Raw genomic sequence first — 19,081 nt, 5'->3', positions numbered from 1 at the left:
GTAAACTTCAATTAAATGGAGAGCCAAGCTGTAAGACTAGGATGCCTACATTTCCCATCAAAACTTGAGGTAAGGTGACAAGTGTCCAACCTGTGTCAGGCGTCACTTGTAGCTTGGCTCTCAGACAGGGTCAGTACAAGTAATCGAGCCCTTCTGACTGCTTGATAATCAGATTTTGCGCCCAGGAAGATTTGTCCTTGCAGATGAGCTTACATTGACAGATCTAGGCGGGTGCAAGCTCCTGTGGCAATGGGTAGGCATACAGATGTCCCATCAGTGAATCCGTCTCCCCCGTAAAATTATGGACACTCATTAGCATAGCCTGAGGAGAGCCTTAGCCTTACCTTCTCCAATGTATGGCATTGCTGGATCCTCAAATGGCTGCAAAAATGAATCTAGCCAAGATGGAGTCAGAGCAGGCAGCACACATCTGGAAAGGGGGACCCTGAAAACACCACTCCCCCTCACTCCGGTGAGCAGTGAGAGGAAAAGGGGAGGCTGTTATGGCAAAACTGGCATCACTCCCTACACCCCCATGATGCTTTAAGAATGGACCAAACCTCTATGGTATTGTTGGTTGTTGTGGGTTTCCGGGCTGTATAGCCGTGGTCTTGCCAAGACCACGGCAATACAGCCCGGAAAACCCACAACAACCATCGTTCATTTTTCATACTGGTATCCCATCTGAGGGAAGAAAGGTGGCATGGTATAGCTTTGATCTCTGTGGGTTGGGGACAAGCACAGGGCAAGGCTTCTACCATCCCATTTTGCTTGGGTCTCAGAGCCAAGCTATAAGTGATGCCTGACACTGATTGGACACTTGTTAGCTTCCCTCAAGTTTTGATGGGAAATGTAGGCGTCCTGGTCTTGCAGCTTGGCTCTCCGACTGCTGTCCAATGGACTTTTCAACTGTCACTTGTCCAACATTCCACCCAGCTGCCTACATTTCCCATCAAAACTTGAGGGAAGCTGACAAGTGTCCAACCTGTGTCAGGCATCACTTGTAGTTTGGCCCTCAGATAAGGAGAAGAGGGAGTTTAGGTCACATTCTCCTTCTTCAGCCCCTTGGTAAGTTTTGCAATCTGTTTGTAACTGCAGCCAGACCTTCCGCCCTGGACCTTCAAAGACATCAGGCTTAAATGTGCATGGACAGAATTTGCCTTTCCCACGCCCCATTTCAGGGCTGCTCCTGCCCGTCATCATCTAATGTGTCACCTTAATGATGCTGTTCTTGGCGCTTTGCTGAAGTCCTGCTACTTTCCATCTTGTCCCCTTGGATGGAGTGGCCGTGATATCACCTTGCCCCATCCCCCAGGAGCATGCGGGGTCAGGTCCTTATCCTTGGCTTGGGCGTCCTCCAAAGCAGGTGGGTCAATGGAAGTTGTGGTGTCCCCCCCCCACATCCACACACACACACTGCCTGTTTATCTTTGCATCCATCCTCCTCCCCACCCTCTATTGCCTCCATGGGTTGCATTTGAGATCCTAAAGCTCCTTAGGGCAGGTATTAAGTACTGGGGTAGGCCCCGCAAGTGATTCAGCCAGGCAGTGACTTCAGCTCATAGTATAGTTTATTGTACAAGAGAAGAACAACTGGCCCTGAAAGGGCCACAATATATACACTCCCAACTCCACCCCATATCCATAACAACCCAATAAGAACGTGGGCTTTAGGATCCTTCATTTGCATGCACACAACAAAAGACATCCTGTTTACTTGATTGCAATTGGCTCCTGTCCAAGGAATAACGATTGGTTGCTGACATCCCAATTCCTGATAGGATTGGTTACCTTTGGAGCCTAGTTCTCCTTGAAGCTAGCTCAATACATAACAGCAGGGAACTGTTTTCTCATTGCTACTCTGTAAGGAGACCTTGGCTGGGCAGGAAGGTAGAATATAAATCCTGTAAATAAATGAATAAACTTATAGAACTAGAAATAAAACAAGCCATCTCCGCACGCTGGGGTGCTGTTGAAGGCAGTGGAGCAGTGCTGATCAAACAGGTGGCAGCTTTCAGTGGGCAACAAATTTATTCTGGCATTTCTCCCACCGCGTGCATAAGTTGGACAAATGTCTAGTGGGATGTATTGATTTCATTCACATTTTGTGTCCCACCCTTCTCTATTAAAGGAGGCTACCGTCCACATGTGTTGCCGTCCAACTAGTTCTTTCTGCTTCGATACGTTGGAATCGAGAGAGAGTATACAACGGTGCCCTCGTTCCCCACAAGCTATTCCCATCTCAGTCTAGCACAACTTAATTAGCGGGGGAAACCTGAGCTACAAAACATTTCACCACACTTAGCAAAACACTCATGCTTTCATAACATGGTTCAGTTTGCAAATGACATTATTACAGAGCAAAGGAGCAATATAAGCCAGCACATCAACCTCGCCAGTTACCTTCACAGTTCAAGGATTAGGGCAGGAGGCAGCGGTACGCCTTTTACCAGCCAGGACCAATCATGACTCCATCTCTCAGGAAGAGAAGTAGTGGAGGGGGGATTTGTTGTGATCTATGGTGGTTACAAGTGGCCCAGGTGAGGAGGTAGCAGAGGCAGATTAAGACAGGACATCCTTCTTGCATTCCTGGCAGGTTGTGGGGAGAGCAGTGCCCTCTGGGAAATTTTAGTATGGCTCAAGCCTTGCTACTTCTTGTTAACAACCATGCACCCTCTGACTGCCTCGTCTACTAGAGCTGATTTCACAATATGGCCATTTTGCATTGCTGGATAATTCCTTGTTCACAATTAGTTGCAAGCAAAATGAACAATTGCTGTTGCTGCGCATGAGAACGCAGTAATAATCAACAGCGGCCTATACATGGGCTTTCTCTGTAGTGGCCCCTATCCTGTGGAATGACCTGCTTGAGGAGGTCAGGAGAGCCCCCACTCTCCTGGCTTTCCACAAACGATGCAAAACCAAACTATTCAAAAAGGTTTTTTACTCAAATGGGAGGGCTGAATTGTAAGGATGGGGTCTCAGATGCTTCGCTAATGAGTTAGGGACCATAGACTTCATCACTATATTGCCTTACATATTATCTGTTAAATATGTACTCCTATGTACCACCTGTGCTCTATGTTGTCCGTTGTTAGTCATAGAATTATGTTCTGCTTCAGTATTTTTTTCTGCTCTGTATTGGATTCTTGCTAATACTATGTCTTTTAAACTTGTATCTATTTACCCTATGGCATTGTTTATGGAAATGTCCTTGATACTGTATGGACATGTACTTGATACTGATTGTACTAATCTCACACTGTGTAATCCGCCTTGTGTCTCAGTGAGAAAGGCGGACTATGAATGAATGAATGAATGAATGAATGAATGAATAGCCCCCGCCCTGCCCCAAGGAAGGTAGGGTCACCGGAAAAGGCGGTAATTAACTGAGCACGAAGAAGGCATATTTGCTTTGAAAAACAGATACATTTAAAGGGATATTTGCCCTGAGAAGCCTCTCTGCAGTCGGTTTCAGGAGATTTCCAAGCCTCATATGAAGGTTGGCAACCCTAGGGTTGCCAGGCCTGGCATAGCAACCAGCAGGAGATTGGGAGGGTACATGGGGAATAGCTGTTGGTGATGCATGATGTCACCTAGAAGTGACATCAGTCCTCTTCAGGAATTGCTGGATACTATAGAGTTTTGCACAATTTCTTAAAAGGAAAGACATTGATTTTAGATTTCCACCAGAAGTGATGTCACACCATAAACCCAACGGCCATTTTTTTCCTCCTACTGCTACTCCTGACAGGCCCGCCTCTGACAATGTTTACCTCAGGACTTTATGAGAAAGGGGATAGTTAAATCTTGAAACCTGTTTTTCTACTCTGCTATTAGAATTTTACAAAAGATTAAGAAGCGTCCTTTAAAAATTCACTTTTCCTATTAGAATGCTAATAACAAGGCAGGGGTCCTTTTTGCAAATCATGAAACCAAGTAGAGTGAAGCTTTCTTTCTTCCGTGCATTTTTATCCCACCATTCCTCCATGGAGTTCTGGGTGGTTTACACGGCTCTCCCCTCTTTCAATTTTATTCTCACAAATACCTCATGAGGTAGATTAGGCTGAAAGAGAATGACTGGGCCAAGGTCACCCAGTGAACTTCGCTGCAAATGGTGGTCCAAGCCAAACAGAAGTTATGCATGCTGCAATTTCTATTTTATGGATTGTCTCCAGATGCCTGATCTTCGTCTTGTCTGTTGATCCCACAGAGTAGGGTGGCCAACCTCCAGATGGCACCTGGATATTTCCCTGAATTACAACCACTCTCCAGACTAAGATCAGTTCTCTTGGAGAAAATAGATCCAGAGGAGTCAGCCGTGTTAGTCTGTAGTAGCAAAATAGTAAAGACTCCAGTAGCACCTTTAAGACTAACCAACTTTATTGATGCATCTGATGAAGAGAGCTGTGGCTCTCGAAAGCTTATACTACAATAAAGTTGGTTAGTCTTAAAGGTGCTACTGGACTCTTTACTATCTTGGAGAAAATGGCAACTTCAAAAGGCAGACTCAATGGCATACCATCAAGTTGAGGTGAAATCCCTCCCCAAACTCCCCCATCCACAGGCTCCACCCTCCACGAATTTTCCAGGCCAAAGCTGGCATCCCTACCACAGAGTCTTCAAAAGAGATTGCTACCCATGGCAGCCATCTTATGGACACTTGCTTTGCAGTAAGCCCCATTGACCTTAGTAAGCTCCTTGCCAACAGGCAAAATAGGTCAAGATGGGTAGCCGCGTTAGTCTGTCTGTAGCAGTAGAAAAGAGCAAGAGTCCAGTAGGGTCCAGTAGGGTCTCACGACACGAGACAAAAAATCACTCAGGTAATTTGAGTGTATTTTGTAATTTGAGTGTATTTTGTAATTCGAGTGTATTTGAGTGTAATTCAAGTGTATTTTGTCTCCTGTGGTTTGACCCTCAGACTAACAAAATTTGTGGTAAGGTACGAGCTTTCCGGTGACTCAGGAAAGCTCATACCCTATCACAATTTTTGTTAGCCTTATCGGAGCTACAGGACTCTTGCTTTTTTCTACTGAGGCTTTTTTCTACTGAGGTGTTTTCCCAGGGGCTGGTTCCAAAACATAGGGGTAGTCTCTGCTAAAGAGCTGGTGGGAGAGTGACCTTGGCAGCTGCGCCTCATGAGGGTAAATTTCCTGAACTCTCTCAAGTGTGCGTGCCGAGGGAAGGCGAGAACACCTCTCCAGGGCATTGGCTTCCATTGATCGTCCTCCAATTATGTGCCCAAAGCAGCAGCCGGGCGTGCCAAGCCACTCACTCATCAGCAGATAGCATCTAATTGTGCTCATTACACAGCTCGGATTGCTGTTCCCTGAATACTTTCGCCCCCAAACGGTGTCGCTGTGTAAACTCCAACCGCCGCCCACACGCTTCTCCCGGATTGCAGCAAGTCAGGGCGTGGAGGGGCCTTTCTGCAGACGGAGTTTTCCCCCGGGGAGAATTTTCTATGCATTCCCGCTTGCTGTTGCATATCCTGCAACGTTGCATAGATTAAAACAGAGACGGGCCTGAAACCCCTCGCGTCTCATGCCGAGAATCGCAGCCTGCAGTCCCCCATTAAGTGGACCCAGGCAATTGCCTAGGATGCCAGAGGAGGGGGCACCACTGATTCCTATTCATGCGTTTTGCTTTCGTTGTTCTTTTATGTTTAAATGGTTTTTCAAGCATGTTTTGATGTTTTTATTCTCTGCTGCCTTAGGGACCCTAAATTGAGAGAATGAATGAAATCCTGCCCTAGGGTTGCCAGGTCTCTCGCCCCTCCCACCGGGAGAGTAAGGTTCGCTGGCACTTACCTCATGTTGGGCATGAGGATGCTGTTCATGCGTGCCTGGGGCTGGCAACGTCACTGCACTGGCTGCATGAGTGCTCCTGCCTGCGTCTGCAACCCTGGTCTTTGTTGGAGGCCTCCCATCCAATTACTAACCAAGACTGACCCCGCTTAAGTTCTGAGATCTGGGCTATCTAGGGTCAGGGCAAGTTGGAAAAAGGGCAGCTTTAAAAATGCATTAAATACATACATACATACATAAAATAGAGACTTGAGTTGGCAGCAGTCCCTACCTGCACCCCTGGCCTCACTTTAGACCTGTTCTCATAAAGCAGAATGAGGTGGTGGAATCATAAAATAGTTGAAATGATTGTAGTCTTTCTGTGATGAATGACAGGTGAAGCATGCCATTTTTAATATTCTGCATGTTTTTGTATATACACTGTAGTGTATATAGACAATTCCCCCTGACAGAGCTGCATGTGAAATGTGTAGGGGTTGTACAATTACTAAAGATTCCTTTCCTTTGCACCAATTGGCTCTTCATCTTTGTTTTGCCTGGGTGCACCCCCCCCCACCTTCATCTCTCACATAGGAGAACATTACAAAATGGTATCCTCCATACACACAGTCTGAAGTGGTACACTACAGCCCACATTTCCGTTTCAGGAATCTACCCTCTCTTTCTTTTGAGTGTTTAGAATCCAGTACTGGCATTTGGGGTTACCATCCTCAGGCAGCTGCTGAGTCTCCCTCACGTGCCCAGCCAGGACACACTGTTAACCACTAACCACTGACCCAGGATGTCAGCCAGAGCTAGTTCCACTTTTTTGAGGGGGTGGAGCAGGCAGACAGCACCCAGGGGCCCCTCCCCTCCTCTGCACACCTCCGTGGCTCCCTTTCCCTGCCCTCTTGCAAGCCCTCCCACTGCCTGCTGGGACTGGGAGTGTGGGTGGTGGAGCACTCAAGCAGGTAAGCCATGTCAGGCATCAGAGGAGGCATGTGGGGGGTGTTCATGGCGGTGGGCCCCACAAGAAGATCTGGGCCCCGGCAGCTGTCTCGCGTTGGAGTATGCTAGCGATGGTCCCGGGTTTAGCTATCTGCTTGCTCCCGCTATCATAGAATCATAGGGTTGGAAGGGACCTCTCGGGTCATCTAGTCCAACCCTCTGCACAATGCCGGAAATTCACAAATACCTCCCCTCCTCCACAACAGTAGTGATTGAGGCCAACTGCCCCCACCCAGGGCCAGTGGGACCCAGTCAGCAGCAATGCGGGTCCCAGAGGCAGTAGCCAGGGCTGCTCAAAGACTTGCCATTTAGCTCATCTCTGTCTGCAGCTGATTTTTTGACAGACTCTTCTTCATTTCACTGGCCCATTTGTGGCTTCTGGGCAAGTTGCTTCACCGTATTCCTTCCTAACAAAGCAATAGAATGCAACCAGCTGTTTTGCACATATGCACGCTCGCACAGGCTCTTTCCCTTCACTGTGCCACTGCTCTGCTTGGCAGAGAATTGCTTAAATTAGTCACAGATCATATACATTGGTAATAAATACATGCTATTTTTTAAAAAAGAAGCATAAATGTTTGGCAAGGGGTGTGTAATTTTAAAATTTTGAGCAACATGACAAGACCCAGTATGGGACAAACTCAGTTGTGGGAGAAAATTTTCTGATGCTCTGTTCCAGTTGTTAGGAGGGAGAACAGAGGGATGCTTGTCATTTAAAATAATCTGGAATCTGGAAAAATCAAGCCACTTGTTGCAAACAAGAAGATGCTGGAAAAGAGAACCCATGAGCCACGATAGCTAAGTGGAACCTCCATATTCAGGGGCAGGCTGCCTCTGAGAACAGCTTCCAAGAAGCATCTATTGCTGGAACAAGAATACAAGACTAGATGGAACCTTGGCTTGATCCTCCAGTGCTCTTTGTATGCTTATAAATACAGCTGTATCCACAAAACACGCTCACGATACCTCATGTGATAGATTGGCACAGAACTTCAGCTCTCTGACTTCCTGCCTGGCTGTCTTTCACTTCCTGTCCTGGGTGTGGAAACGCATGAAATCACTCAGGGACTCCACCCAGTTTAACCACCCTTGCTGAGAAAATGTGTGGTGTCCACATACATAGCACATCAAATCCTTTTTCTCATGTAATGTGGTATAGCAGGGCATATTAACTGATTTTAACCTTTCCAAAATCTTACATGCACTACTGCATCATTAATATGGACAAACTTGGAGTCAGGACTAGCATTTCAAGTTCTATTTCAAATGTTTTTTGAGTTGAGTGTTTGAGGAGAGAACTGGGTGGTGGTAAACCACCTGCTTTGCAAGACAGCGTATCGAGTTTGGTTCCCAGCATCTACTCTCTGGTGATGGAAAAACCTGTCTCTGCATGAGACCCCAGAGAGTTGCCACCAGTCAACATAAACAACTCTGTTTAGAACAGTTTATTTATTTAAAACGTTTTTATACTGCCTTTCTACCCAATTTGGGTCCCCTGACAATGATCTTAGTCAGCATAGGGCAGCTTTGTAGGGACCTAGGAAAGTAGGAGTTAGGGTCCTGAGAAGGTTCAGAGAAGCAGTGCAGTCTAAGGCAGATGAGGGCTGGATGGGGATTTCCTCAAAAGAATTAAAGGAAGAATCTAGAAGGAAAGAAGCTGAGTCTGAAATGTGAAGGAAAAGCAGGAGAGAATCTGAACAGGGAAAAGAAGTAAATTGAGACAGAAGCTGCAGTCCTTATGAAATGAAATCCTGCCCTCAAGTCATAGTTGATTTATGGCGATCCCTGGTGAGGTTTTCATGGCAAGAGACTAATAGAGATGATTTGCCATTGCCTGCCTCTTCAACCCTAGTCATCCTTGGAGGTCTCCCATCCAATTACTAACCAAGGCCGACCCTGCTTAGCTTCTGAGAACTGAACCAAAATATGAGTAGCCAACTCTTTTACAGCTAACATGTAATGTAGTGGTTTGGGTTGAACTAGAATCTGATAGGCCAGTGTTCAAGTCCATTCTGCCAGGAAGTTTGATTTGAATTTAATTTAATTAGATTTTGCACACCCTCCCCACAAGCTGGCTCAGGGCTGGTCACCACAGTATAATAATAATAATACAATTTGATAAAAATACAGTACATAAGTTAAAAAATATATAATCACAATACAAAAGTTAAAACCAAATAATCCAAGATATGGATTTCAGTATTTATAGGCTTGCATGACCTTGGACCAGTGTGTCTCCCTCAGAATTGTTGTATGGATAAAATAGGCAAGGGGAGACATGTAAGGTACCCTGAGCTTCTTGGAGACAGGGAGGGGGTGTGGCTTTGGTAGTAGAGCATCCCCTCTGCATTCAGAAGATCACAGGTTCAATCCCTGCCATCTCCTGGCAAAAAGAATCACATATTGGATTTGAGAGCATACTGGCTTGGATGGTTGGAGTAGAAAATACTGACCTTGATAGACCAATCATTGATTCATACATTTAACTTTCTTTTGCATGGGGGAAAAATTTCTAGAGTTCATTCTCCCTCTCACCCAAGATCAGTTGTATTCCAAGCAAAAACTGCCTTTCATTTAGAAGCCTATTCAGACACTTCATCATTTTCTAGGGTTAACCTTTTGTTTCCCAGTTCCTCAGGTCTTGAAGAGCTGCACAGAGTTTGTAGAAAAGCATGGGATAGTGGACGGGATTTACCGGCTGTCAGGGGTCTCATCAAACATCCAGAAACTAAGGTAAGGGCTGCCTCGAGTGCTGAAAGGACCCCTTTGTTTACTTTCTCCTTAGTCCCCCGCTTCTTATAAAATTACTGTCCAGAACTCACTGCCACAACATAGGGTGATGTGGAACATTGGTGGCTTTAACAAAGGATTTGAGAAATAAAGAAGGACCTATCAAAAGTCATGATAGATACATGACGCCTCTATATCTCTAGGGATGTTCAGACCCCCACTGGTTCCACTCATGTTCTGTTCACCAGTTGCAAACAGGGATCCAGTTTTTTGATGTCCAGTTTTTCATTGAAACAGTGCAGCCCCACACAATCAGGTTTTCACACAAGCATGTTCTCATACAGCCTGATGGAATTCTACTCCCCCACCCATACATGCTGTGCCACTGCTTTACTTAGGTACGTACATGCCATTAAGTTGCAACAGACATATGGAAATCCCAGCAAGGGGCTTTCAAGGCAAATAAGGTGCACAGCCATTGCCTTCCTCTGCAGAGTCATCCTCAGCAGCCCTCCATCCAAATATTGACCCTGTTTAGCTCCCCTCTCCCTGCTTTACTTAGCAGGCAATTATTTGAACAATTAATTCAGTCACATACAAATCAGTCATAAATAAATGCATTAAAGAAAATCCAACCAGTGAGTATCATTAGTAACATTATTGTATGTATTGCAAAACTCAATGCAAACGTGTCCAGCAGGCACTTGAGTTGTTCAGTGCCAAACCAGACCTGGTGATCAGTTCATCTAATCGCCACCACAGTCGAGCATGGCATGTTTGACGTTAACCACAGAATTCATGGCATCTCTATCTAGAGGCAGTAAATCCAAGTACCAGACAATAGAGAAGCCCATCAGAAAAGGCCATTATCTTCATGGTCAATTTGTGGACTACCCAGAGGCATCTGGGAACTGGATGACAGACTAGATGGCTCACCAGTCCTATCCAGTGAGATAATTCCTATGCCTTTATTAGCTGTGATAGGTGAACAGAACTTCCATGTTTAGAGGCACTGTGCCTCAGAATACCACCTGTTGCTGGGTTTTTTTCTGGGAAAAGAGGTGGTGGAACTCAGTGGGTTGCCCTCAGGGAAAATGGTCAGAGGGCAATCTAAACTCCCCTCTGTCTGGAGATCAGGGGGCAGGGCCACCAGCCATGTGACCATTTTCAAGAGGTTCTGGAACTCCATTCCACCGCATTCCAGATGGAAAAAAGCCCTGGGTGGAACTCTCAAGAGGAAAATGAGGAAGAAAACATGGGATTCTTTGAAATATTATTTTCAAGCACTATTGCCGAGTATTTTCAAGAGGTGCCGGAACTCCATTCCCCCGCGTTCCCCCTGAAAAAAAGCCCTGCAACTGGGGAGAGATGTTGCCTTCAGGCCTTGCTTGTGGGTTTCTCAGAGAACCTGTTTGGCTGCTTTCGGAAACAGGATGCACGACTAGATGGACCATGGTCTGCTCCCATAAGGCAGTACATTGACTTTTAAACAAACATGTATAAAAGGAAGTCAACGGATATATAACATGTATCAATGTATAAGACAATACTTTTTAGGAAAGATAAATAAACAGCAGTTATTAGCCACAATAGCTAAAAGGGACCTTTATGTTCAGCAGGATGCTGAGACCATAGAAGTCTTCACGCCTGGTTTGTGAATCCCTTAGGAACATTTGGCTGACTACTGTTGGATGCCAAGCCAGCTGGAGCTTTGATCCAAATTCCAGCCGCTAGGATTGTTACTTAGTGATGAAAGCTAAATGGGACCTTCACGTCCCGAGGCAGTCTGACTTAAAAGTATCAGATGCCGTTGCATGTTTTGACCCCATTTTGGAGCCTGGCCATGCAATGTTGGAAACTGAATGTCGGATTAGATTCGACTCGGATGCAGTGGTGCGGTTCTTACGCTCCAGTGTTCTGCCCCCCCCCCCCCGCACCCAAGGTTGTCTTTGCAATTTTTTCTTCCTTCCTTCCCCCTTGTTCTCAGGCTTGAATTTGACACTGACCGCAGCCCTGACCTCAACAAAGACGTCTATCTGCAGGACATCCACTGCGTGAGCTCCCTGTGCAAGGCCTATTTCCGGGAGCTGCCCAATCCCCTCCTCACGTACCAGCTGTATGACAAGTTTGCGGTAGGTGTGGCAGACTGGGTAGTCTTCATACTGATAAGTACTCCCCTGCCCAGAGCTGGCCCACCCATTAGGCAGACCTAGGCAATCGCATAGGGAGCAGGGTGCCAAAAAGGGCTCAGGCAGGTCCCGGCCCCAGCCCCGGAGCATGGCAACCAGCGGGAGGGCTGGGAAGGGTCAAGAGAACATACTGTGTGACATCAGCAATGTCGCTGACATTGAGGCATAACTTTGGTTGCTGTGTTTAAGCAGCAGCGGCCAGCGGGGTTTGCAAGCAGGAGGCGGCACAGGTGCGGCACACAATCAGTGTTGGCATCGGAGGCCAGAGCATGCTGTCCTGTATAAATGAAGTAAAAAAATAAATACAATAAATAATTTAAGAGCCAGTTAACAATATAGGAACTAGTGGCGTTTAGGTATTTCAACTCCCGTGAAATGGATTCTTCTGTCATTAAACTTGGGGAATGTAAGGGTAGCTGTGTGTGTGAAACCAGCTGTTTCAAATGGAAGTGTCTGCTGTGGAATGGAATAATAAAGAGTCCAGTAGCACCTTTAAGACTAGCCAACTTTACTATACCATAGGTTTTCGAGAACTACAGTTCTCTTTGTGAGATGCATGGAGGTTATGAAGAGACTGGCTAGATATATATAGGTGGTGAGGGGAGAGGGGAGTAGATGCAAATCAGTTTGCTTCTGATAGTGAGATCAGTTTGCTTCTGATAATGAAATCAGTTACTTCTGATAATGAGATAACCATTCATAGTGTCTATTCAAACCAAGTCTGACTGAGTCAAATTTACATATGAATTCCAATTCAGCAGCTTCCTGTTGGATCTGCTTCCATTCCAGCTGTGGAATGGAAGCAGATCTAATTGAAATTTTGCTTAATTTATACCCTGCGTTCCTCTCCAGTGGGGACCCGCAGTGGCTTCCGTCCACTACAACACTGTACTGTACCGCACTCGCCCTGTTCACAAGATACAGTGAATGCATGTACAATTGGTGAAATCATACACTTGATTTTTCTCTATACTTGTGTTGAATACGTCTCATGTTACATTGAATGCATGTATAGCTGAACATGTAATTGAAAACCCACATTTATCCAGGCACTTGTCCACAGTTTCATTTGTAAAGTAAATGAGAGTTGGCTTTTTCTTACAACAGATGTGTGCACACATGTGCCGAAACTTCACAGAATATCCAATGCTTTTTGATTCCAAAATCAGACTTTTCACAGCTACAGTGGGAAGCAGGGGTGGGAACAGTGTAAAGCTGAGCAAATAAAATCATGAGTTGAGTGTCTCCTCCTTGCTTCACCCAGGATGCTGTGGCCATTCAGCTGGAAGAGGAACGACTGGTAAAGATCAAGGAAGTGCTAAAGGAACTCCCGTTGCAACACTACAGGTACTTGCAAGGGACAACAATCCTCTGACAGTTTCTAGTAATTTGCGAATTCTGGCTTGGCTTGGGTTGTGCCTCCTTTCATAGTCCCAAGGGTTCCTTTTGTCGATTGACTTGTGTGTCCTCCTCAGTCATAATATGCAGAAAGTCTAAAGATGATCTTAAATAGTACATCAAAGTGAACAGTGCAAGACAATGGAAGGAACAATGGGGCATGTAGTGCAATGGTCTCAGAAGATCCAGGGTTCAAGTCCTGGGGTCACCATCTGGGAGAATCTCTATAGCAGGGCTAGGAAAGAGATATTCCAGCCAGAGAGGTTTTCCCGAGTTGGGGCACACTTTTTGCGAGAAGCCAGAGCTCAGCAGTAAAATGTGTTTTGCATATGCAAAGTCCCTGGTCCAGTTCCAAGATCTCCTGTTAGAGGATCTCAGGTAGCTTGGAAAGACCATTGCTTGGGGTTCTTGGAGAACTGCTGCTAGAGAATACTGCATAGAGAGAAGACTAGTAGGTTGACTCATAAGAAGATAGGTTCATAGGTTCATATGGGCGTGTCACATGGGGCACAGGTGGGCAGTTCCTAAGAATTCAAGGTATGATGTGATCATGTCAGCCTACAGATGGGACTGTACTGGCAAGTTCTCCTCTGGAAATGGTGATGGTATCTTCAAATACAGTTAAGGAAGCTTTCACTACTTTCCCTTCCGCCTCATTCCTCCCCCGGGCCTCTTTCCTGTTTTCCTCTCTAATCTGTGGCTGTTATTGCGACCCAGAGGATACCGTTTGTGTGCGTGAGAGAGATCATTTAAGACATTATTATTTGAGGTGTGGCCATAGCTGAGCAAAGGATCTCCAAAAGCAAAGTTGGGAAAGGCTGTCGGTTGACTCCCAAAGCCATAAGCAGAATACTAAAGGTCTGGATCCCGCCAATCTGCTCAGAGGGAGTGAAGCTCTCCTCAAGCCAAAGGAACCTTCCCCTGATGCCAGATGCAACCAGGGCTTTTTTTCAGCAGGAACGCGGTGGAACGGAGTTCTGGAACCTCTTGAAAATGGTCACATGGCTAGTGGTCCCATCCCCTGATCTCCAGACAGAGGGGAGTTTAGATTGCCGCTGGAGTGAAGGGCACTCCCCTCTGTCTGGAGATCAGGGGGCGGGGCCACCGGCCATGTGACCATTTCCCCCGAGGGCAACCTACTGAGTTCCACCACCTCTTTTCCCAGAAAAAAAGCCCTGGATGCAACTATGAAGCAACTTCTATTCATTTAATTGATACGGCGCTTCATGTTTAAATGATAAGGAGGACTTCATATCTGATGTATTCATTGTCGTTCGCTAACAGTGGAATTATTACTATTGTAGATTGTAAAATAAATTATAATTTCATAAATGATCATTATTCAGTAGCTCCTTACGTTAATTTTAATGACTAAGTATGGGACCCATCGGTAGGCTCGTAATCTAAAAATACTCCCAGGAAATAGGGGACGAAGACATTAAAAATGGGACAGGGGAAATAGAAAAAGAGTTCTGTCCATGCTGATTTCGGGCATGGATCTTGTGCCCCTTAAGATGGTGGAGCTGCAGTTCTAGCCCAGTTGATCCTTACATACCTTCATAAGATTTTTTTTCTTTTCCTTGTTCCCCTTTGTTTTGGTGGTCTGCCACTAGGACCCTGGAGTTCCTGATGAGGCATCTGGTCCGCATAGCATCCTTCAGCTCCCAGACCAACATGCATGTGAGAAACCTGGCAATCGTCTGGGCTCCCAACCTGCTAAGGTGAAGTCTTATTCTGCCAGGGAACCTGAATTCCCTAGACCCAAGTCTTTAAAGCAAACTTCTAGTTTGGTCTTGTTGTGAGTACACTATGACTTTAAGTGGGTGGTACTTAACAGAGAGCTTTGCAAGAAGGAACTGAGATATCTGGCTAGGTTAGCAACTTTCTTGTTCTCTTTCTAATATTGCTTTCTAAATTATGTAAATTGTTCATAAATTTCATCTTATGTTGAACTGCATCCTGGGGCCGGAAAATTATACATAAAGCATGATACACCTGTTACTGTGTTAAATGGGCTTGGACTGGGGTTAACTCTGCATAGGACCACACTGTGAGACATCGAGTACTGGAAACCATCAAGCACAGTTGTGTTGCCAAGGGGCAACACAAAGTTTACAGAAATCTTATATACAAAAGAGTCACTGCAAGAGAAGTGTACACACACATGTCCCTTCAGCTGCTTGGAATCCCTGAAAAATAGGAGCAGACAGGACTCCCCCTCTGGCAAAATGCACAGCACTGCACTGCAACAGCCATCTCGACTGAGATTCAATTGTTGAGGTGGTTGCATGGGAGTTACATAGGTTTTAGGATACTTCGTTTTCACCTGTGTGTGCGCTTACTCCTAACTGGCCATGAAGGGGGAGTAATACGTCCAAGGCCAGCTGATGACGAGCGGTGAGCTGGCAAGTATCCAATATAAGGAGCGTTACTTACTATCCTCCCTCAAACCCCCATAAATACACAAATTGGTCGCTGCCATTGGGGGTAGCAACAAGACTGACCAATCACCGTGCTAGATTCCAACTACCAGAGCTCTAAGTGGCTTAGAGAAGACTTGTTTGTATTTGTCTGCACCCTAATGATCACCGATTATGCCAGCAATCTCGGTGGCGTGTTCAGTGCTCAAAGACATTCCATTTTTTGTAAGACGAACAACGCTCCTAGTGAGTTTAAATACAAATAAACATCTTTGTTGCCAACATACGCTACATAAAACTTAACAAATCACAAATATCCATAATATGTTTGGAGTTGGTTTAGCGGGAATTCCAACATTTTAAAATTTTTCCTTTCTCCCGTTAGATTCACAAAATGTTTAGGGGTACGCGTACCCCTGCGTACCCCCAGAAAAAAGCACTGGTTGTTGTTATTGTCCATTGTGATCTGTCATGAACACTCTTCTCTGCCACTAACCCTATATTTGTATATTACTATGTATATTACTATATATATTATTATATTTGTATATTACTATGTAATGCTCTTGCTCTTTTCTGCTATGTAACAAATCATAAAAAGCAAAAGAATATATCTTATTTGTAACGTTTTCACTCCAGTACATAATTAAAATTGCTCAGGGCTCACAAAACTGGCCTGTACACTGTGAACTATTTCTGTGCATATTTTGGTGATATGTTAATTTAATTCAGGGGTCAGTCTGTGGCTCAAGTTCTGACATAGGATATTGTGTGCAACCACAAAACAGCTGTTGCAGGAGGTGGAGCCCCCTACAAAACAGTTGCCACAGGAGGCAGAGCAAGCCACAAAATGGCTGCCGTGGGACACACACCCAGAGAAAATCCAACTGCAGGCAGAAAGAGGACTAATTTTAAAAATACATTGGGAAAGCAGAATGAGATAGAGAATAAAACCAACACTTTGGCAGCAGTTACCATTGAAGCAAAATAATTTTAATCTGCACAGCCAATCAGATGGTCATTTAGACTCCCACCCACTTCCTGAAAACACATGTTGGACACCAAGTAAGGTGTCAGTGGGTGTCATGGCACCCAAAAGCACAACGTTGGGGACCTGTGATTTAGTTAACAGGGCTACATTCTAGGTAAGATTAAACTAATCTTTTTTAGAAGGGGATGCTTCCCTCCCAGTATGCCACAGTAACCATTTCAGCATCTGTTTGAAGAATGAAATGAGCCAAGCGCAACAGAGACTCATCCAGAGTTGCAACATTTGCTCCTGACCTCCCTGTCCCTCTCTTCTCAGGTCCAAGGACATTGAGGCATCTGGTTTTAATGGCACAGCAGCTTTCATGGAGGTCCGCATCCAGTCCATCGTGGTGGAGTTTATCCTCACCCACGTGGAGCAGCTTTTTGGAGATGCTCCTCTCTGTGGTTGGTCCTTTTCTGCATTTTACTTTCTGCTTTCAGCTATAGAGAGCGTCCACGTTTCAGTTTCTCAGATCTGAGAGGCCTAATTTGCACAGCTTACGCTGAGGATCCATTCTGCTACCAACAGAATAACCTCAGTTTAGGGAACCATATCCTAAAGAGACTTTTCCTTCAGGAGCACCATGGGAGAGTTCTTTGCACCATGAGCGAGCTCTGCTGTTGGGGGAAGAGATCACATCATTGCAGAAAGTTCTTGGTGGGCTGTCACCCTGGAGGCCACCAGTGGCCAGGAAGAGCCACAGCCGAACCCCAGTTGCTCTACTGGTGCTACTGGAGTCAATTGGCTCAGATGCCAACAGCAACAAAGACAGTTTCAGCTTACCAATTGCCTTCTCCTATGCCAGCACCAGAGGCAATGGGTGAGACAACGCCAATTAGTGGTATGGCTGCATCTGACCTCATTGGCCCTCGTGGTATTGACTGACAGCATGCTCAGCTTGGCTTGTCCTAGGTTATCTAAATATCCCAACCGCCCCCTCCCCCATATTGTTGGCTTATTATGCGATTCATGCATATTAAATTGCTGCAATTGTTTGCAAAAAGTGGCAGATCAGTCACAGCATGGGTAAAGATGCTAGCTTTTCATTTCAAATATTCTGGTTCTTCGGTGAGGTGAGAGGCACAAGCCAGGCAGATTGTATTAGGTCAAGCAATGGAGGGAATAAGCAACAAACTTTCTCTTTACTGTTATGATGGTCATTGGCTTGCATTTGGGTTCTAGCTGGGGAGTAAAATAAGGGCATAGAGAGGCTGGTATGAGATCACATCTGCCAGCCTCGCACTACATTGTTTGACTGCCTTGTTCTTATTTTCCTTCAGGCTTTTTGCTGTTCTTCTTAGAGTTGCCAAGTTCTAGCTCCACAAACCTGGGCCACCTAGTTTACATATTACAGGCATGGCTAATTATTGCAAAATCAAGAACATGAACTGTTACTTTGCTTACCAATTGCTTGGTGTTTGGTCATAGCAACTACTGCCAAAAGCTGGGGATAGATGAGAGGAAACATCTTTTGTCTTGCTCATGCCACTATTTGCTCACATTTACTTCTTGTACCAAAACAAAGCTTCTCACGGAGAGGGTTGATGTATTAGATTTATAATCCAATTTGTGCCATGGCCAGTGGCCCAAAATAGCATTGGGTGGCATGGCCAGAATTCAGACAATCAGGCTCTAGGACAACTATGACTTGGTGGGGGTATAGATTGGATACAGTTCATGCTTTGGTTTTGTTCTGATGTTCAATTCACACTGATCTTCTTTTACTCCTCTGCAGCAGGTAGCCGTGAATCCCTCAGGAAATCCCTCCTTCTTATGGGCTCGCCAACAGCCCTCCTCGATGACAAATACTGCTTGCCCTACAATGTTCCAACGATGCTGAACCAGGGAGATGGGCCTCCACAGATGCGCCCGTACCACACCATTATTGATCTCAACGACAATAAGTACACACTTCATTCCTTTTCTTTCCTCTTCCCTTCACTTGTAAATTTCCCTGTCAAGAATGCTACTAGACTCCGGTTACAAAGAAGCCCTTTTCTGGATGCAGAACCCCCGTATTTCTCAGCTTAAAGAACTGATGAAAATCCACTTGTCTTGAAACACTTTAAAGCATTCCAGGGTTTGCTTGAGTGCAGACGGACTACAGTTGCTACTGAATTTCCCGTGAAATGAAATTTCAGGGTGAATTTTCTTGGGGGAAACACCCAAGAATGTTCAGGGGAAGCAGTGGGGCAAACCAGCACCATTTATTTCAGGAAAATGGCACAAGAAGGGAGTCTGAAGCCCCATTTCCCCATGCCCCTGTCAGACTGTGGCTAGATAAGGCACTCTCTGCAAGGTTCCCCTTTAGAAGCAAGAATAAGTCCAGTGTCTGGCAAAGGAAGCTTTATTGCAGAAAAGGTCCATTATAGTCCACTGTCCTGAATAGGAGACTCAGGATGGTACATGGTCATTGTTACCAATGAAGAGCAAGCATAGGATACAGAGTAACAATACCCATCTGGAACAGCCTCCCCCCACAGTTCTCAAAACAACATCTTTCAGTCCTGGGAAGCTGCT

The 19,081-nt window shown here is 45.5% G+C and overlaps 1 protein-coding gene across 2 annotated transcripts in view; it reads left to right on the top strand.

Annotated features, from left to right (window-relative positions):
* Positions 1-19,081, top strand: part of ARHGAP30 (Rho GTPase activating protein 30) — a 42,712-nt gene that overhangs the window by 6,512 nt on the left and 17,119 nt on the right. For both annotated transcript variants that reach the window (XM_054999949.1, XM_054999940.1), the window contains exons 2-7: positions 9,425-9,527; positions 11,512-11,656; positions 12,978-13,060; positions 14,725-14,832; positions 16,838-16,965; positions 18,297-18,465. In XM_054999949.1, the coding sequence (XP_054855924.1) occupies positions 9,425-9,527; positions 11,512-11,656; positions 12,978-13,060; positions 14,725-14,832; positions 16,838-16,965; positions 18,297-18,465 (736 nt within the window). The remainder of the gene's footprint in view (positions 1-9,424; positions 9,528-11,511; positions 11,657-12,977; positions 13,061-14,724; positions 14,833-16,837; positions 16,966-18,296; positions 18,466-19,081) is intronic.

This window comes from Eublepharis macularius, chromosome 1 (assembly GCF_028583425.1).
Source record: "Eublepharis macularius isolate TG4126 chromosome 1, MPM_Emac_v1.0, whole genome shotgun sequence".
In the NCBI taxonomy this organism is placed as follows: domain Eukaryota; kingdom Metazoa; phylum Chordata; class Lepidosauria; order Squamata; family Eublepharidae; genus Eublepharis; species Eublepharis macularius.
The sequence above is the reverse complement of the archived record's forward strand: the minus strand, read 5'-3'. Positions and strand labels throughout refer to the sequence as shown.